This window comes from Zootoca vivipara, chromosome 12 (assembly GCF_965207765.1).
Source record: "Zootoca vivipara chromosome 12, rZooViv2.hap1.1, whole genome shotgun sequence".
Lineage (NCBI taxonomy): Eukaryota > Metazoa > Chordata > Lepidosauria > Squamata > Lacertidae > Zootoca > Zootoca vivipara.
Window position 1 is genome coordinate 8,737,836 of NC_142595.1, and position 19,903 is coordinate 8,757,738.

The 19,903-nt window shown below is 43.0% G+C and overlaps 1 protein-coding gene across 4 annotated transcripts in view; it reads right to left on the reverse strand.

Moving 5' to 3' along the window:
- The window catches only part of USO1 (USO1 vesicle transport factor), a 47,844-nt gene that overhangs the window by 1,315 nt on the left and 26,626 nt on the right, over nucleotides 1-19,903 (reverse strand). For 2 of the 4 annotated variants that reach the window (XM_035136578.3, XM_060282253.2), the window contains 11 exons: nucleotides 19,160-19,180; nucleotides 15,377-15,487; nucleotides 13,720-13,838; nucleotides 12,447-12,628; nucleotides 11,380-11,501; nucleotides 10,695-10,833; nucleotides 8,560-8,723; nucleotides 5,546-5,638; nucleotides 2,765-2,854; nucleotides 2,360-2,470; nucleotides 840-1,055 (listed from right to left, as the gene is read on the reverse strand). In XM_035136578.3, the coding sequence (XP_034992469.1) occupies nucleotides 840-1,055; nucleotides 2,360-2,470; nucleotides 2,765-2,854; nucleotides 5,546-5,638; nucleotides 8,560-8,723; nucleotides 10,695-10,833; nucleotides 11,380-11,501; nucleotides 12,447-12,628; nucleotides 13,720-13,838; nucleotides 15,377-15,487; nucleotides 19,160-19,180 (1,368 nt within the window). The remainder of the gene's footprint in view (nucleotides 1-839; nucleotides 1,056-2,359; nucleotides 2,471-2,764; nucleotides 2,855-5,545; nucleotides 5,639-8,559; nucleotides 8,724-10,694; nucleotides 10,834-11,379; nucleotides 11,502-12,446; nucleotides 12,629-13,719; nucleotides 13,839-15,376; nucleotides 15,488-19,159; nucleotides 19,181-19,903) is intronic. The other 2 variants (XM_035136580.3, XM_088656187.1) reach the window with 1 other exon arrangement.

Consider the following 19,903-nt stretch of genomic DNA (forward strand, 5'->3'; position numbering starts at 1 on the left):
AAAAGAGGTTGCGGCATTTAGTTAACGGATTAAAAAGTCTTTTCCATGTCCAATAATTAACTGGACAGCTTTTTTAAATGGCATTTTTAAAAAAACTGCATTAATTTTACTGGGGTGGTGGTGCTGTGCTTTTATTACGTATTTTGTGTTTTTATCTTGTATTTTTATGTTGTGGACCGTCCTGAGATCTATGGATGAAGGGTGATATACAAATTAAATACAAATAGTTTTAAACTGTAAATAAAATGTTTTGCAAAAACAAGGCGTTTACTAAAAACTGAAAACAGACATTAAAACTGCTTTTGACATAAATACTTGCAAAACCGTGGATGAGAAGAGGAGGATGAAGCGCCTCCTCTGAGATGGTTGGAGCCTATGTGCTACAGCACATGCATGCAGTACTAAAGAGAACAGTCAATGAAAATTGAAGCAGGACAGCCTTTATTCCAAATTAGTTAATCCAGAATACTTCTCGTCATCAGAGCAGCAAAAATGTTGCCAATCTACACCAAACCTTGGGCTGTTTGCTTTCCATGATTGGAAAAATGAAATGCTCAAACCTAATGAATGTTCATCTTACCCATGGGTAGGCAAACTAAGGCCTGGGGGCCGGATCCGGCCCAATCGCCTTCTAAATCCAGCCTGCGGATAGTCCGGGAATCAGTGTGTTTTTACATGAGTAGAATGTGTCTTTTTATTTAAAATGCATCTCTGGGTTATTTGTGGGACATAGGAATTCGTTCATTCCCCCCCCCCAAATATAGTCCGGCCCCCCCACAAGGTCTGAGGGACAGTGGACCGGCCCCCTGCTGAAAAAGTTTGCTGACCCCTGATCTTACCGATTCTCCAAGCTCCTTGAGTTTATCCTTTAATGCAATTATTTTCTGATCCTGATCAGCCAGGAGCACCAGGAGATCGTCCTGTTCTTTCTTAGATTCTGCGACTTCTTTCTGTAGCTTGCTTTTCTCGTTTTGCAAAATAGCCACTGTACTGTTGGATGAGTCCAGCTGCTGTTTCAGTGACGCCTTTTCGTCCCCGTGGGCCGCAATTTCATTCTGGCAGGAGAGGGAAGGGGAAAATATTAGCATGCATCACTGCTAAAATTGCTAACGCCACGCAGCTGATACCAAAACACTACAGTATATTCCTGCGTATAAGACTACTTTTTAACCCAGGAAAATCTTGTCAAAAGTCAGGGGTCGTCTTATACGCTGGGTCGTATTTCTTATACAGTGAGTATATCCCAAACTCTATATTTTAACTGGAAAAGTTGGGGGTCGTCTTATACGCCCAGTCATCTTATACGCCGGAATATACTACTTTAATATGAAAGCTATCCTGGATGTCCCAAAAAAGGGCTTTTTAAAATAAAAGTGACCCACTGTAATCAGTCTCCTGACTTTCCTTCCCTCCGTGCTCAATCCATATGGACAATAAAAGGAGCTAAATGGACACAGATTTCCCACGTTGGGAACCACGGAACCAGAGGAAGGTTGGTGTTTGAAGATAATGTGCCCTTACTACAGTGGTACCTCAACTTACGAACGACTCGACAACCGAATTTTCCGACTTGCGAATGGGGCAAATGGCCGCACGCTTACGATTTTTTTGACATCCGAATGGAAACTGCAGCAGTTTTAGATAGGGTTTTTTTGACTTACGAATTTTTAGATGGGGTTGCTTCGACTTATGAATCTTTCCGTTTCCAATGCATTCCTATGGGAAATCGCGTTTCCAATGGCGCTTTTCGACTTACGGATTTTTCGACCTACAAAGGTCCCTTCGGAACGGATTAAATTCGTAAGTCGAGGCACCGCTGTATATCACCATGAAAAACGTGTGTTAGCCTTCCAAAATATTCCCTAAGGAACGCCAAAAATCCTTCAGTAGTAAAGTTACACTTTACCAGTTTATTTTGACACCTCTATGGTAACTAATTATTCTAAGCAAAAGAACTTGGTAAGGCGGTCCTGCTGTCTCCAGCTAAGGGGTCTCCCAGCAGTGGGCAGAGATTTGTTTAATCGAGGTGTTGAACTTGGGGATCTCATGCAAGTGTTCTACCAGTGAGCTATGGCTCTTGAAAATCAAGTATCTCAGGGTGATTATACAATCCACTGAATGTGAACACGCAGGTCCCGCTTACTAAAAACAATGCCCTCCCAGGAAATAATTCGTTGGGTGAGCATTTGCATAATGAGTCCACGATTTCCATTCTTTCCTATGGGAACATTTCTAATTTGTGATATCTGCCCCTCCCCCACCCCAATGTTGAGTTGAGCAAGGATGAAGCCACCAGTTCAGCAAATCTTAACTGAACACTTAAATTAAAAACGTAGTATTTTTTAATTAGGAAACAAACCTTTAGTTCTTTATTCTCTTGCAAGAGCGCCGAGAGCCTTCTTTCCAAGTCAGCTGTCTTTGCTACCATAATGGTGCCATTGTCTCCTGATACAGGAACTGGGGTCACACTCTGCAAAACAAAGAACACTCAACAAGACTGACAGGGTGCAGGAGATATATTTGGTCCAACACCTGCAATGTGTTCTGTATGGCAAAGTACAGCTAACACAACAACAAATCAGGTAATCTGTGTGAACGTGGGCCACTAGAGCTTATGTGGTACTGTATAAGAACAGACTATCAGACTATGTCTATTTATGGATTATGCTGGACAGTTGAAGGAGGCAAGAGGACTACTACTGTTTCTTACATCCCATAGAAACAATACAAGGACAAAAAGATGAGAGTGAAAGTCTTATATTACCAGTTTTTGAAGCAGTTCTTGCTTTTCACTCTGAAGTTTAATAATGTCGGTGGACTGCGACTGGGTTTGGGCCCTCAGGGTTTCAACTTCCTGTGAAGGGGAAAAATAAATAAATAAATAAATAAATAAATAAATAAATAAATTATGCTGCTAAGATAACAGCATTGTTTTCAAACAGAAGCAGGAAATGGAGCCAACGGGGCGAATTTTCCAGAGGTTTGGAGAGCATCATCAATGCCCACAACTCATTTTCATCAGACACCAGGGCAGCTGCTGATGCTGTGAACTGGTGTCCGAGACGCTTGATAGAGGTTTAATCCAGATCAAGGTACTCCTGGTCAAGAGAGCGTGGTGCTGAAATAGGGATCCAGCCTGTTTTGGATGGGGTTGCGCTCCCCTTAAAAAAGCAAGCTTGCCGGTTTTTTTGGGGGGGGGGGGGCTCTTGGATTCGGCTTTGCAACTGGATGTCCAAATAGTGGTTGTGGTCAGAGATGCTGTCAGGTGTCAGAGGATCGAACCCCCACGTTAGGTTGCCAGGAATGGATAAGACAGGGAAAGTTTTTACCGTGCTTTTTATTCAATATTTACAGAGAGAGACTTGGAATAATGGCATTGCTCCAAGTAAAGCTCCACCCACCCCCGTCTTTCCCACTTCTTTGTCATTGCTACGGATGCTGGAAAGTGCCCTCTGCCTTTGAACTCTTTGCTCTACTACTTTCAAGGCTCGCCAGGTTCTGGGAGAGGGGTGGGTCTGGAATGCTTTCTAAAGACACTGTTTCCATCAGCTGTCACCCTCCTGGTGCTTCCTCTTCCTCCTTCTCCTCCTCTCCCATTATTTCCCAGCTTTCTCCCTCATCTTCCTCTGAGCTATGACCACCCTCAAACCCCCGTTGTAATTCTGAACTGTCTTCTTCTTCTCTGGAAGGGTCAGGCTGGAGAGGCCGTCTCCACCATTCCTCCTCTGCCCAGTCCCCGACAGATGCCTTTGCTCAGCCTAAGCTGGTCCACTTAGCTGCAGTTGCTCCGGGGAAATTCAGACTTGGTCATGGTAACGCATACCTTAGTTACAACTACACTAGTCGCGAACGACTCTGGGGTTGCGGCGCTCATCTCGCTTTACTGGCCAAGAGAGCCAGCGTTTGTCTGCAGACAGTTTTTCTGGGTCATGTGGCTAGCATGACAAAGCCGCTTCTGGCGAACCAGAGCAGCGCACGGAAATACCGTTTACTTTCCCGCCGGAGTGGTACCTATTTATCTACTTGCACTTCGACGTGCTTTCGAACTGCTAGGCTGGCAGGAGCAGGGACCGAGCAATGGGAGCTCAATCTGTCGTGGGGATTCGAACCACCGACCTTCCTATCAGCAAGCCCAAGAGGCTCAGTGGTTTAGACCACAGCTGTGCCGCTTGGCTTGCCACTTGGAAGGTCGGTGGTTCGAATCCCATTTTGAGTTTATTACAGTAATCGAATGTAGATGTAGGGGACGCGGGTGTGGGCACACTGTAATGAACTCAAAAGGCGACTACCCTTCAGCAGTGTTTGGAAACTTCCATTGATACAGTCGCAGCAGCATGGATGCTAGTGAGTGCTCACTCAGAGTATCATGAAATTCCCTCCATTTCCAATGTTTTGGCATGCTCCGTTGCTATGCAGCCAAAATGGTGCCATGCATGCACACCAGGGAGGTATAAGTAGGTTCCTAAATGATAAGCACTGCTTCCAACGACCCGAAGGGTGGAATTATCCCCCTACTGTGAGAGAGAATGGCTAAATAAAGACAGCAATGAACTTCTATTACATATGTGACTCGGACCGTTGCACTGGATAGGGGCCTCTTTATGGCTTTCCGTCCTCTCCAAAGCTTTCCTAATGGAGGAAGCACAAGGTGTTGCTTCCCACAAGCTTCCTGACCTCTGCAGGTCAGCTGCCTTCTTGTTGCATATTCGGCTGGGCAATTAAGGCTTGTGACAAAAACGTAACAAAGGTAAGCCTGGCTCTCTTCCCATCCTAATTACCTCATCCAGGGGAAAGGGGCAAAACCATGGGTAGGCAAACTAAGGCCCAGGGTCTGGATCCAGCCCAATCACCTTCTCAATCCGGCCCGCGGATGGTCCAGGAATCAGCGTGTTTTTACATGAGTAGAATGTGTCCTTTTATTTAAAATGCATCTCTGGGTTATTTGTGGGGCCTGCCTGGTGTTTTTACATGAGTAGAATGTGTCCTTTTATTTAAAATGCATCTCTGGGTTATTTGTGGGGCCTGCCAGGGGTTTTTACATGAGTAGAATGTGTCCTTTTATTTAAAATGCATCTCTGGGTTATTTGTGGGGCCTGCCTGGGGTTTTTACATGAGTAGAATGTGTCCTTTTATTTAAAATGCATCTCTGGGTTATTTTGGGGGCATAAGAATTCATTCATCCTCCCCCGCCAAAAAAATATATAGTCTAGGCCCCCACAAGGTCTGAGGGAGAATGGACCGGCCCCCTGCTGAAAAGTTTGCTGACCCCTGAGCAAAACAAAATGTGCTGCTAAAAGCCCTAAATCTCAAGAGAAGGGCCTTTAAATTAGCCATGTTGAAGAGCAGGGCTAGGAACTATTGGGGGGGGGGGAGAGGGTGGACACCCCTCCCACCAGAAATAACAAGCTCAGAAAAAAGAGATTTATATAATCCTACTTTTCGATCAGGTAAGGATACTTTCACAGATTGCAACTGGGGAGGAACCATGTTCTCAAACAGCAGCAGTCACGACAAAATATCTTATGGAAGCAACAGGAATTCTTACTTTATATAGTTCTGTGTCAACCTCTGGGCCACTCGGTTTGTTCGTTTGCGAAGACTGCTCTGTTGTTGTTCCTCCTGCTGCAGGCGAAAGCTTCTGCAAATATCAGATATTAACGAAGGAAATATTTATGTTAAAAGGATAAGGATTTTTTAACAAAGCACTTGCATAAATAGCATCCTGAGAAACTCAAACTTTTTCTTTTTCTTTTTAAAAAGTAAGCCCTTTTGGCTTCAGTTATAGGCTGTCAAGTTTGTGGCAGTGCCTGATGGCGTCTTTGAAACAAGAAGATACTCTGCAGCATTTTCAGTGATCAGAAGGATTCAGGATGTAGTATAGACCATTGCCACTCTGCCCACAAACAGCAGATACAAAATATGCAATATAATCAAACTGCCATACATGGCATGGAACTCAATTTTCCATGCAGGTGTTGGTGTTGATAGTTGTTGTTGTTGTTGTTGTTGTTGTTGTTGTTGTTGTTATGTCAGCTCTGGTATAGGGGTATTTAAAACCAAAATAAGAGGAAGGAATAATGCCTCTTCCATCCTGATCCACTACTTGACAGTTTGCCAATGAACAAGCAGTACTGCAGACTTTACATATTGTTTGTGACTACACTGCTTCCATTATTTAACAACTGTTCAGAGAAATGCTGCAACTAATCCAGGGGCGTAGCCAGGATCAAAACTAGGGGGGGGGCAAGCCATGGTCGTTCAGGGGCGGGGCCAAGGCACGGAAGGGGAGGGGCCATGAAGTGGGCGGGGCTAAAGGGCCAGCGGGCCTGATGACATCGTGGCAGTGGCAGCAGCGGCCACCTTGTGCTTCTGGGGCTGGCAGCGTTGGCGGCTACCCTGCTTGGCTGGAGAGGACGGGAGGGTCGGGCAGGCGAGAGGGGGTGGCAGGGCGGGCGAGGGCGAGGCAAGACACGGCCGCAGCCACGACGGCTCTGAGGCGTTGCTGCATATCAGCATAATATTTCAACCATGGTTCAAGCCCCACCTTAGGAAAAAAATCCTGCATTGCAGGGGGTTGGACTAGATGACCCTTGTGGTCCCTTCCGACTACAATTCTATGATTCTATTGATATATTACCATAGCATATGCATCGTTCTGCTTTCTTGAATTGTCCTACTCCTAGGCATAGCATCCAACTCCTAGAGGCCTAGGTGCCCCCCCCCCCAATTACTGGTAAATACCGTATTTGAAAGAGTCATCCCCCCATGTTGATGGGCTTTCTATGTGGGGCTTATCTGCCCCCCCCCGGTATTTTATTAAGGATGGAAGAGGGAGGGAAGGAAGGAAGAAATAGAGAGAGGGATAACTCATATTTGTGGGTGCCTCTGGGTGACGCTGTGATGCTGGAACTCTGCATGTACAGGAGCCTTGTAAGCAGCTTTCTCTCTGCTTGATTTACAGCAGGCACGTCCAACAGGTAGATTGTGATCTACCAGTAGATCACTGGATGTCTGTGGTAGATCACTGGTAGGTCACTGGCACCTCTAAAAAAAGCTCATCCAAAATTTTCCTCCTCCCTCAAAAAAGTTGAACTATGACCTGAAGCCCTAAACAAAAATGGGCCTCCCTCCCTCCTAAAAGAAGCTCAACAAGTTTGACCTAAACCCCCCAAAACAGGGCTTCCCTTCCTTTAAAAAAAACTCAACAGCTTTGACCTGAACCCCCCAAAAGGGGGTAGATCACCCCCAGTTTTAAACTCTGAGTAGATCAGAGTCTCTTGGGAGGTGGCCACCCCTGATTTACAGTATACAGATGCAGGAGGAGGGGCAGACTGGAACACCAATGCTTTTTATAAACATCACTGTCAAAGCTACAGCCTCCCCCCTTTCTTATTCACTTCTTTTTAGCCTTGCAGAGCCACCTTAGTCAAATTGAATCCTCTGAGTCTGCACCCTCATTAAATCGCCAATAGAACTCTTAATGCTCCTGAATGCTCATTAACAACTCCCACTTAAGAACAATAGGGTGAAATGGTCAGCTATCGAATCTTGCCTGGGGATATATGCTCCATAGTCTTAACTGCTTAACTACTGGTAGCCACTTTGCTTTATTTATTTGATGTGTTTTTGTTACTGCTATGTCCCCCCCCCCCCAGCAAGCGGAGACTTAGCTGCTCTTGCTAAAGCAAAGCCCTTTCCACTTCAGTTTTTGGAGGGGAAAAGTGCTGGTTATGGTCTGTAAAATACATTAATTTTTTTGCTTCTGGGGGGGGGCAGCTGCCCCCTCCTGCCTACGCCCATGAACTAATCAGTGACTATAATTATAAAGTTGGAAGCATTTACTATGTGTGTCTCCTTACAATTCAGACATTGGGACTCATAAGATTATTAGGTCAGCATATCTATTTTAGCCTTGTGAGTACATATGTATAGAAGCCACTTACATTAGTGGACTGATTTTTTAAAATAAAAATAACCTTCAATAATGGCTGTGAACAACCAACAGGTTTTGATAGCATTTAAAACAACAGAGAATTGTATGTCTCAGCAGTTAAGATCTGCCAGAGTCCCATCTGAAGACCACTTTTGGAGATTAGGATATTTATAGCAGTGGTACCCAAACTATGGACTAAACATGCATGCTTTACTATTTTTTAGGCAGTTGATGAAATCTGTCTCAATTCTCTTTTGCCTTTAACAAAATAGCTTTCAAAAACATCCAAAGCCCATTTAAAGGCATTTCTTTGTACTGGTGTTTCGAGGTGGTTTTATCAGCTGTTTTTATTTTTACCTTTTGTTATTGCATTACGATGGGATAAAAGTCTTACAAACAAACATATCCATACTGCAAGTCACGTTCCTTCCCATTAGCCACTCTGTTCAACTGAGGAACAAAAAGTGACAAGGGGACCAATGTCTTCTTCCCCTGGTATCAGGAACTTGCCTGCCTTCTGATCTGGGAGCAAGAAAACAAGCCTTTTCCGATCATCATTTTACCCTGGAAAAGGTAGGACTGGAATTTTCATATCAGGTCTCAACAGCCGACACTCATGTACTCACCAAGGTTTCAATCAAAGAGTCTCGTTCCTTCAGTTGTTCCTGCAACAGTTCAAGCTTGTGTTTCCATTCTTCTATCTCCCCTTGCAATTTGCTGATTTCTTCCGGCTGAACGCCATTCATTTGAGCCACATCGCCATGGGAACTATGATGCTGGTTGTCTTTTCCTATTAGTCAGATTTGAAAATGACCCTTTTGTAGAGTTCCGGGACAGAAATTCCCACAAATATTTCCCATTCCCAAACTCATTAAAAACCTTTCCTTCCTTAGAAACGGTACTATGAGCTAGGTAAGGTAAAGGTAAAGGGACCCCTGACCATTAGGTCCAGTCGTGACCGACTCTGGGGTTGCGCGCTCATCTCGCATTATTGGCCGAGGGAGCTGGCGTACAGCTTCCAGGTCATGTGGCCAGCATGACAAAGCAGCACATGGAAACGCCGTTTACCTTCCCGCTGTAGCGGTTCCTATTTATCTACTTGCATTTTGACGTGCTTTCGAACTGCTAGGTTGGCAGGAGCTGGGAGCTCACCCCGTCATACAGATAATTATGTCTCACTGTCACTTAGTGTCAGAGTGGGCAGAGCGCGGAGAATTGGCTGCTGGCAGTCTTATCAAGAATGCTGGACTAAATGACCCTTAGTCTGATCCTGCATGGCACTTCTGCTCTTAAGCAACAGTATCACTGAGGATCCGTTGATACACATTCGTTTATTGATGCAATTTATATCCCACACTTTCAGTAAAACGTATTTCCAGTGTAGGATTAGTGATGCCTTAACTGTTAAGAGACCTTGAATATGTACTTTTTAAAAAGACACACACACACTGATGGGTTACAGGGAATATAGTGACAAAAAACCACATCTGCACAAGACTGGTGTCTGCACAGTCCTAGTTTCAGTTATTAGAATCAGTCACCAATAATGCTTTAAGGCACAGGTTCTACAAAGATTTCTGCATTTTCTTTGAGGGACATATAGATCATTTTGTATGCACACCATTTTTCTTCCAGTCAGGGGTCAGCAGTGTAGAAGTCTTCAGACTATGAAATATATCTATAATCATAGAAGACTTCTTCCCTACTAATTTCTACCTGGGGAGTCAATCAGGGATAATTTGAGGGGGGGGGACAGAAAGTTTACACAAACACAAAGAGATGTCTACTTATGTGCATTGTGCCAACTTCTTCCTAGCTTGGGACAAGTAGGGAAGAATAGTACCTGGACTCTGAAGTATGACTGGTACTGGCTATCCCTTTAGCCAACAAAAATATGCCACAAAGCCACACACACACCCTTCTTTTTTGCTGCACTTGAGATGTGAAAAAGCAGCATAGTGATTAAATCCTGCTGGGCTTTTTCTAACCACTATGGTTGTGCAAGAGCCAGACCCGATAAGATGAAGCTAAGCGTCCATTCAGTGGGTTATCTTTTGTGAACCCACTTTTGAATGCAGCGATTGCGGAAAAGGAAGAAATAAACTCAACCACACAGTTTTAATGCCAGTTCTGTGGGAGTAATGGATAGGATTCCAATGAAGTTCCAAGACCAGGATACCTGGCCATTCACTGCATCTTTTGTTCCTACAATTCCACCTTACTAACTCCTCTGCCTCAGCAGTGCAGGTTTTCACCGCTTTTCTCACCGACAGCTTTATTTGTCACCACTCCCAGTCCCTTGTCTTGTTTCAGTTTATAGGTCCCAGAAACCCAATATAAACTAGTACAGCGGTACCTCGACTTACGAACGACTTGACAACCGAATTTTTCGACTTACGAATGGGGAAAATGGTCGCACGCTTACGAATTTCTCGACATCCGAACGGAAACCGCGGCGGTTTTAGATAGAATTTTTTCGACTTACGAATTTTTAGATGGGGTTGCTTCGACTTACAAATTTTTCCATTTCCAATGCATTCCTATGGGAAATCGCGTTTCCAATGGCGCTTTTCGACTTACGATTTTTTCGACCTACGAAGGCGCCTTCGAAACGGATTAAATTCATAAGTCGAGGCACCACTGTACTAGTTTCACACATTTCCCAGGGCTGCTCAGACAATTTGCATCAAAGTGAAGTGAAAATGCGCCACAATCTGAATTTGACAGCAAAACCTATACAGGACACAGCTAGCAGTCATACCTAGCTGTACTTTAAGGAGATTGTATTGGTCCTTGTGTTGCTGAATCTGCGACATTTGCTGTGTGACTGTTGTCTGAAGCTGCTCATTTTGAACTTTTATAGATTCTACTTGTTTCTTCAATTCCTCAAGCTCCTGATCCTGGAAAATAAAACAAGAATCTACTTAATGGAATCTTGCATTCATTCTTTAATTCTGTCGATTGCTACTGTTATTTATTTTTTTTAAAAAAAAAATCACCACAAAAATTAAGCACCCATAGGCATTCACCTATAGACATTTGCAAAGGAACTGAGCTCTAACTGCTTATGCTTATACAGAATGCCACACAATGCCACTGGTCTAAAATAATGCATGCAAATGTCTGTGGTTTTGCATAGGGTGCTTGTGGGTGTAGTGGCCCTGTGCAATATCTTTTATAGTATAAGCAGTTAGTGCAACATTCCCGGATACAAACAAAACTGCCTATTCCCAGAATTTAGGGGAATCACAGGTGTCAGCGCACCCAGAGTGCAATGGATCAGTCCCACCCCAAAGCTGCGTTTCGTTGAGAGGCTCGCAAGTTCTAATAATATGTTTAAATAGCATGATTATGGTAATGGGTAGTTTGGCCCTAATATATACCACCTTAAGCAGATACAGGGCCCACTAGTGCTAAGATGAAGCTAAGATGTTTGGTTTTTTTACCTGAACTCTAATGATGCTTTTGTAGCGTGTCACTATGTTGTCGTGTTGTTCTAAGGACTTCTTCACTTCCTCTTCCTGTTTATCTTCTTCACTAGACTTATAAACTGCCTTTGTTATAATGCCTGTTTAAAAAAAATCACTTCTTTTATTACACATTCTAAGCCACATGGTTTTGAAGCAATCCCAATGCCTGTTCAGATATAGAAGTTTAACAGGAGTTAGCCATTTTAGGGATTCTATCATCGAAACAGCCATTCAAGATGCAATAAATGTGTTGTTGTAGTATGAAAAATCACTTGTGTAACCAAGCACTTCAGTAGATCAAGAGTATGACCTCTGTTGGGGTTCCCTCTTAGCATATTTTCTTAGCTCCCAATGGAATGCCTTTCCAACTGACATATTCCTGGTTTTTAAATCCAAGCCCCTCTATAAGATACTTCTGTTCGTTGTTGCTGTTCTCAACTGATCCTTGCTCACTTTCCCTTTTCTTGCTCCCTAGTGTGTTATCCATTTATCTATAGACTACAAGTCCACAGGCATGGTCCATCTTATTTTGCAAATCTTTGTACGGTGCATAGCAATTTTACTATTTAATAGATCAACTACAACCTTTACAGCAGATAATGTAGCCTAATTTTGTAAGAGCCAATCTACTAGCTGCCAGGAAAAAATGAATGAAAAACCACATTCTCAGATGCAGAATGGATCAGAACATGTTATCAAGAATTTCAGCAGGTAAGCCTCATTGTGCTGTAAACCAATTGCACCATCACCTTCTCACAAAAGTAAACACACACGATGCAGCAAACCCTCAAATATTAAGAAGCCAAATTAACTGGCCTTACAGCACACCGCAAACATAACAAACCTATTGTACTTCCTGTGTAAAATTGTTTGCCTCCAGCGTCATAACATGCTTTAGGGTTGCAGAAAATTAAAAACCTTGAAAGGTATAACTCAATTAACTTTACATCCAATTCTGAAAAGGAAAGGCTCTAAATCTTTCAAATCTAATTGTCTTAAGTAGTAAACACAAAACTCAAGAGAAGCGAAGTAACATGTCTCACCCTCTAGCTCCTTTACCAGTTTAGTAAATTCATGATCAAACATCATATGGTCCGGGCTAGAAAAGCTTGGCTGAGGTTTCTGAGCTGCTCGGGAATAGAATTCATGTTTGCTGATGAATCCCAATTTCTCAACAAAGTTTTCCTTGCCAATCCTCTTTTCTATCAGTTGCTTTAATTTCTCCCTGAGGGTGAGAGATGGATAGTGTAAAACCACTGTGAACTGCACAAAGATGCCCTCTTTTTCATTTCACCCCACCGGCCCACCGTAAGCAAATTCCTATTTAACAAATAAGTTATCTCAGTTATATCAAAGGCAACAGAGAGTAGCACAAAGTGGTAGAGACAGGTGTGCCCTCAGATTTGGCAGTGTGAATGGAGTGCAGAGGGCGAATTGGAGAACAGATGAGTTTACAAAACCGTAAAAGCACTATTTCAAGAGCTTGGAAATAATGAGCTGAAGAGAGACTACAGTTAAAATGAACAGGATTGGTTTTGCATTTCAATGTTGAGACCCAATATTCAGTCGTGTAAGAGAAATATGACTCATCATGCTAATGAACAACTTTCTAGCTGTTAATTATGGCGGAAAACATTTGACCCTACCAAAGTTTGTAATAATAAAATAAGTTTAAGTCTGTATCTAATTTTCTCTGGCTTAACCATATTGGGGTGTGTGTGTGTGTTAGATTAGATTAGAAAATTAGATACAGACTTAAACTTATTTTATTATTACAAACTTTGGTAGGGTCAAATGTTTTCCGCCATAATTAACAGCTAGGAAGTTGTTCATTAGCATGATGAGTCATATTTCTCTTACACGACTGAATGTTGGGTCTATTTCCTAGTCTTTGCCCTGAAAATTATATTAGAATAGACGAAGGGTCAGCAAACTTTTTCAGCAGGAGGCTGGTCCACTGTCCCCCAGACTTTGGGGGGGGGGGCGACTATATTTTGAAAAAATAATAAATGAACGAATTCCTATGCCCCACAAATTACCCAGAGATGCATTTTAAATAAAAGGACACATTCTACTCATGTAAAAATACAATGATTCCTGGACCGTCCGTGAGCCGGACTGAGAAGGCGATTGGGCCGCATCCGGCCCCTGGGCCTTAGGCTGCCTAACCATGGAATAGACTGACCACATTTGTAGGAAGAGGAATGAAACTGCACTCCCCCCCCCTTTTTTTTTTACATAGGAGATACAGTACTTGGTATACCAGGAATTGTGGCCATGACACAAGTTTACTCTTCACCCTTTCCAAGTACTCACTTCTTATAATTCTCGAGTGAGTTGTCGTTGTAATAAATGGAAATTCCTAGTAAGAGAGCACACAACCCTTGGACTAAGTGCTCCTCTTCTCCAAGGTTTTCCGCTATCTGTCCTGTCAGCTAAAAAATTGAGTTAAGGATGTGTAGACATTTCATAGACAGGGCCATTCTAATTCTTGTACAATGCTTTTTTCCCTCTTTTACTAATACTAGCTTAATCAAGCACAAGTATATTTATTTGTACCGCACCTTTCCTCCCGAAGGAGCCCAGGGTGGCAAACCCTTCCACTGAAGCTTACAAGTGCACATTCAAAATTAAAATCCCTGTGAATTTATCTACGCATCCAAGCCTATACCTGTCAAAGACTCCTTAAGAAATTGACATAAACTTGTCAGTTTGCATTTCTTAGTGCAGAAAGTATTGATCTGATGTGTAGAGATCTTCCTTATTCTACTTAATTCAAGAGGGTTCTGGAAGCTTCTCTGTGTGAAAGAAGCAAGCAGAAGGTGCATGATATTTGGGTTATTCCCTCAGAGAAACAGAGTACAGCTGGTTTAAACTGGTTCTGTTATCTCTTTCTGTCAAGGTCCTGCTGACTATAAAGGATGGCCAGAAGGAGCCCAGGTTCCACACTTTCTCTTTCTATCTCTCTTCCTTCTGGTGTAGTGTTCTGTACATAGTATGCTTAGTGTTAAGGTTTAGACTTATTATAAGTTACTGTAAGTTAAGTCTGCAGGAACTGGATTTCTTATGAACAGTGCCAATCCTGAATGTATTGGATTTGTGACCATTATGCTAATTGGCCTTCAGTAGCAGTAAAGCTCTGCTGGATGAAATATAATTGCCTCTGGTCTATATTGGGGGGAATCCTGCAACGTGTTTTAAGTTTTTACTCTGCCAACTATATAATGGAATCTACTCTGGATCAATATGGAGTAGAATTTCAATGACAATACTTCCATCAGACAGGTGGTGCTTTGAAGTCCCAAAAGTCATCACCTTACATGGCTGTAATGCCAACACCAAATCAACACCTATCAACTTTAGCCTGTGAAGGATAGAGGTCAAGTTCACCACCTGTGACCTAAAGTGTTGGGGCAGCTCTGTAGGTTATGCAGAAAATATTATTTCTACAGGTATAGCAGTTTCCTGCAGCAAATATGTGAAATGTGGGCAATGTGTACACTTGCTGAGATACAGTGGTACCTCTGGTTAAGAACTTAATTCGTTCCGGAGGTCCGTTCTTAACCTGAAACTGTTCTTAACCTGAGGTACGACTTTAGCTAATGGGGACTCCCGCTGCCGCCGCACAATTTCTGTTCTCATCCTGAAGCAAAGTTCTTAGCCCGAGGTACTATTTCTGGGTTAGCGGAGTTTGTCACCTGAAGCATCCCTAACCTGAAACACCTGTAACCTACCTGAAGTGTCTGTAACCCAAGGTACCACTGTACCTGTGTTACCGGAAACACCACATGTACTACCTTGAGTTCCAAGAAAGGAGGGATGTAAATGTATTAAATAAGGAGGTAAATACTGCATTGCAACACTAAGGTGTGGGGTCTCCTTACTTTGGGACTCACATACAGAAACTTGCGCTCCTAAAGAACATTTCCTATCATAATTCAGAGACATTAATTGCTAACATGTAAAAGGATACAAATGGAACATTGGCCGAATTGTGCAGAAAATGTGTGACAGCAATGGGGCAGTTGCTTAGCCAGGTACAAAGCAGCATTAATAATCCAACTCTTGTCTGCACTTTGCTTCCCTGGAAGAAACAAACAAACACATAAACAACAAACTTTTACTAGTATTTACAGGTTTTCTGTTTCTTCCACGCGCCGTTTCTATTTTGAAGCCTGCAGCAGTCTTAAATGTTGGGTATCCAGAACAAGACGGGCACTTTTTAGACAATTATTAAAATTCAACAATTTCCTCTATTAGGAGTGAGTGTGAATACTTATGTAGCAAAACTGGCAAAGTCCACACACAAGAGGGAGATATCAGAACACCCGGAAGATGGAGAGAAGAGAACTGAAGGTTTGCAGAAGTACAGCTGTTGTTGTTGTTGTTGTTGTTGTTTTGTTGTTAGAAAACAAGACCTTAAGGGCTGGGATGGGGAGAACCCCTCAAAACAGCTAAGTCTCAACAAATGAAACTGATTTGTAAAAATGTTATGAGAGACATTGCACATATCTTTGTAAACAAAATAAAAAAATTCCTTCAGTAGCACCTTAAAGACCAACTAAGTTTTTATTTTGGTATGAGCTTTCGTGTGCATGTGCATGCACACAAAAGCTCATACCAAAATAAAATAAAATAAAAACTTAGTTGGTCTTTAAGGTGCTACTGAAGGAATTTTTTTATTTTGCTTCGACTCAGACCAACACAGCTACCTACCTGTAACAAGAAAACCAAGAAAACCTTTAGTAGTAGTAGTAGTAATAATAACAACAGCTAAATGAGGACCAAGCATGGGCAGTAGCCACAGAACGTTGAACCAATTGTTGAGGTGGGGGAGAGAGAAGGGAGTGGAATTTCCTGGCGGGAAGTAGCTGGTGAAAACTGGAATGAAGCTGCAGCAGCCCAAGAAGCATAAAAACACTTCTGATCAGCTAAACATGTGTGTGTATCTTTCTCCATCATCCTGTGCTCCCTTTCTCTCCTCCTCTTTGCTCACCTGAGATAAACAGGAGTACAGAAGGATGCAGAAAAGAGACACACACATAAGAAAAGCGAAGAGAATCACACCTCCTGATTCACACGGAGAGCCTGCTTTTGACCCCCCCCCCAGAGATGGAAGTGAGAGCTGTCCGTAGATATCAAAGAAGAAATAGAGTATCTTGGCACAGCTGTGACAGGATACCAAGCGTGCTCATCCACACACACCCCCCCAAAAATAAAAGATACAGAAAAAGGAAAAGAATTCCAATTCACTCTAACTCAATTGCTATTCAGTGCAAAACAGTTTCCGGTGCAAATGCAGTTCATTATCCCCACACTGGTTAGAATGGGCTATTACTGGGAGAAAGTGGCGTGTGACATCCATGCGGTTTAGTTCACACACTGAATATTGCAGACCAGGCTCTGAGGGGTTTAAGGCAACCCTGCAGTGTTGCTCAGAGGTAAGAAACCGCTTAAATTGGGAGTGAGAAATCGAATACAACAACTCTGTCATATTGAGGCTGAAGGCTTGGCTAGAGAGCAGCAGCCTTTTTAGTGCTGGGTGTGTGGTTGGTTTCAACTCCCAGTTAAATATTCTCCATACCTCTTAGGATCGCAGCAAAGATTAATCTACATGAATTGCCTCCTCAGACCTTCCTCTTAGGTCAGACCAAATACTCAATTGTGTGCAGAAGCCGCATGCATATAAACTGGTTAACCCTTTTAAATGTTTAAAAACAAAATAAACAGATTAATGAATATATGAATATTGCATACAAAAGTCAAGTCTAAATCAGAGCAGGGACGCCTGTCTTTTTAATCAGGTCCCTCAGGCTCAGGTAACACATGCACACCAGATACCCTGCAACACTTTGCATAAGCCTTTTAGGTAAAGGTAAAGGGAACCCTGACCATTAGGTCCAGTCGTGACCGACTCTGGGGTTGCGGCGCTCATCTCACATTGTTGGCCAAGGGAGCCGGCGTACAGCTTCCAGGTCATGTGGCCGGCATGACTAAGCTGCTTCTGGCGAACCAGTTGTTTACCTTCCTGGAGCGGTACCTATTTATCTACTTGCACTTTGACGTGCTTTTGAACTGCTAGGTTGGCAGAAGCAGGGACTGAGCAATGGGAGCTCACCCCGTCGCGGGGATTCGAACCGCCGACCCACAGCGCCACCTGTGTCCCTTTTAATGGCCAAGTTAATGAACACTACCTTCCAGTCTTGGTTTAAATGTAAAGTCCCCCAGCTTCTTAACCATGGTTAAGCAACTAGCAGACCCCCCCCTTAGGTTAATGAGTTCTGTTTCCCCGCAAATTACCCCTTCCTGTTGCTAAGATGAGTCTTCCACCTGCATCTAGTTGAACAACAATCTCGATAGCTTTAAGCCAGATTTTAAGACCACGGTTGGAGGCGAGTTTCACACTTTGTTTTAAAACAAAAGGAGGTAAAAAACACTTAACATTTCATCTGTGCTGAGTTGAATGCTAACTATGGCTAGCTCTGAAAAGGGAAGGAAGGGATCTTAGTGGGAGAGGAGGGCACAGGCCTGAAGCGGAACTGGGCAGGCAGTGGGAGAGAGGAAGGTGCGCTCAAGCCAGCCCCTTCTGATACCTTAACCCTGGTTAAGATACTGGGAAATATTATGCCTGCACAGAGGGGTCAAGAGAAAAAAAATGTGCAAACCAAGATGCTCAATGCAAAACCCTGCAAAAACTTAACAGCAGTATGAGAAAGGGCCTTGTTTAATACTGACCACTCATTTCAAAGAAACAGAAAAGAAGCAGAAAGAAGCACACTCTCTTGAAATGAGGGCTTTGTTGTTGTTTTTTAAAAAAGCAAAGCACTGCCTTACTGATTTTATTGCTGCCTGTATTTAGAAAGCAATGACCTAGCATTGCTGGTCAGTTAATTGGAGGGTTCCTGCTCATACCCCCAAAAGAGTTCACCTTCAAGTAACAAAACCCCAAGGCGCTTGTTTAATTTTGCATACCTCTGCAGCAGTCAAAACATCAGCTGACAAACTAATCTGTCTGTTCTATTTCTATACTGGAGATGATTTACCGAAACAAGCAAGCTGTCTGTTTTTAGATGAAGACCTTTATGGATGGAGGATTGCGTGCTGAGATTCCTTCATTGCAGAGGGTTGGTCTAGATGACCCCCAGGGTCCCTCCCAACTCTAAAATTCTACGATTCTAAGATGAATTATTTCCTTCGTGCCGCAACAGAACATTAAGGTCTCAGTCCACAGAAACCAAGGCTGCATCCCATCTGGGAACAGGCTCCACTGAATTCACGTAGATATGCACCTACTATTCCACCAAATTCAGGCACCCGTGGATCTGAGGACTGTGCAGCGTGGGGTATAACTGTTCCCCCTATGCAGCTCTCGGAAAGAGTGCTGCATGTTAATTTCGTATAGATTGTTATTTTTTGTAGACTACTACTTAATAGCTTCAAATGCTGATTAAACTTCTTGCAAAGGTGACATGGAATCCACAATGAGAGAGAAAACAGTCTACCCATGGCTGTGCGAAGCCTCCCCTTGTGGAGAAAGAAAGCACCGTAACAACGCAGTTTCCCACACCACAGTTCCCAAGAACACCAGCAGAGAAAGAGAGCTTGTTACTGGAAATAAAACTGGGCAGCAACACCAAACTGTTAAGGAGGGGAGGGGGAAAAAACTTCAAAGCAGTTATTTCATAAAACACACGGCAAAGCTAAGATAGCAGAAACACCCTAGTGTGATCCAAGCTCCAGGCGCACCAATACATACCCGTCTGTCGATCTTATCACCCTGTGAATCATACATTAAGAATGATAAGGGAATGTCATAGGTCTATTATACACTTACACAATGGCAGGGTTAACTTCTAAAATGTTTTGTTTTTGTTTTCACTGATGTGAGCTGCCCCATGTATATTTATATCGAAGGGCAGCATACAAATCTATAGATTAAAATTTAATAAATTAGCAGTGGCCATTTCTGGTGGAGCCTGATTACTACCCTATTTTGCATGAGATGGAAGGCAGCACAGGAACCCAGAGGTCTGGTGACTCTGCAGCTTACATAAGTCAAATCTGACTCACGGGCTTCATATTGCACTTGTATGCAAGCAGCTACCCATGTTGTCCCCCCCCCCCAAAATGCAAAAAAAGGATATTGCTCATTACATAAGTAAGTAGGCAATTGTGATTTATTGCCCTCCATACTAAGCAAGAGAAAAGCCTTTCAAGGCGTATTGAGGATCAGTGTTACTTTTTGCAATGGGCAGATTGGGGGGCGGGGGGACAACAGGAAGAACACAAACCTGTTTGGCCTCTGCTTGTTTAGCAAAGTAGAGAGTTAATACAGGAATTCGTGTACCTACACAATTCTTGGCATCTTGTTAGAAAGCAACTCAAATGCTAATATTGCCCAAGCCCCCTTATTATGCATATTTTGATTGCCAGTTCTGTTGAAGGCTTGCAGATCAACTTGACTACATTATTTAGTTCTCAGCAACCCACCATTCTTTGT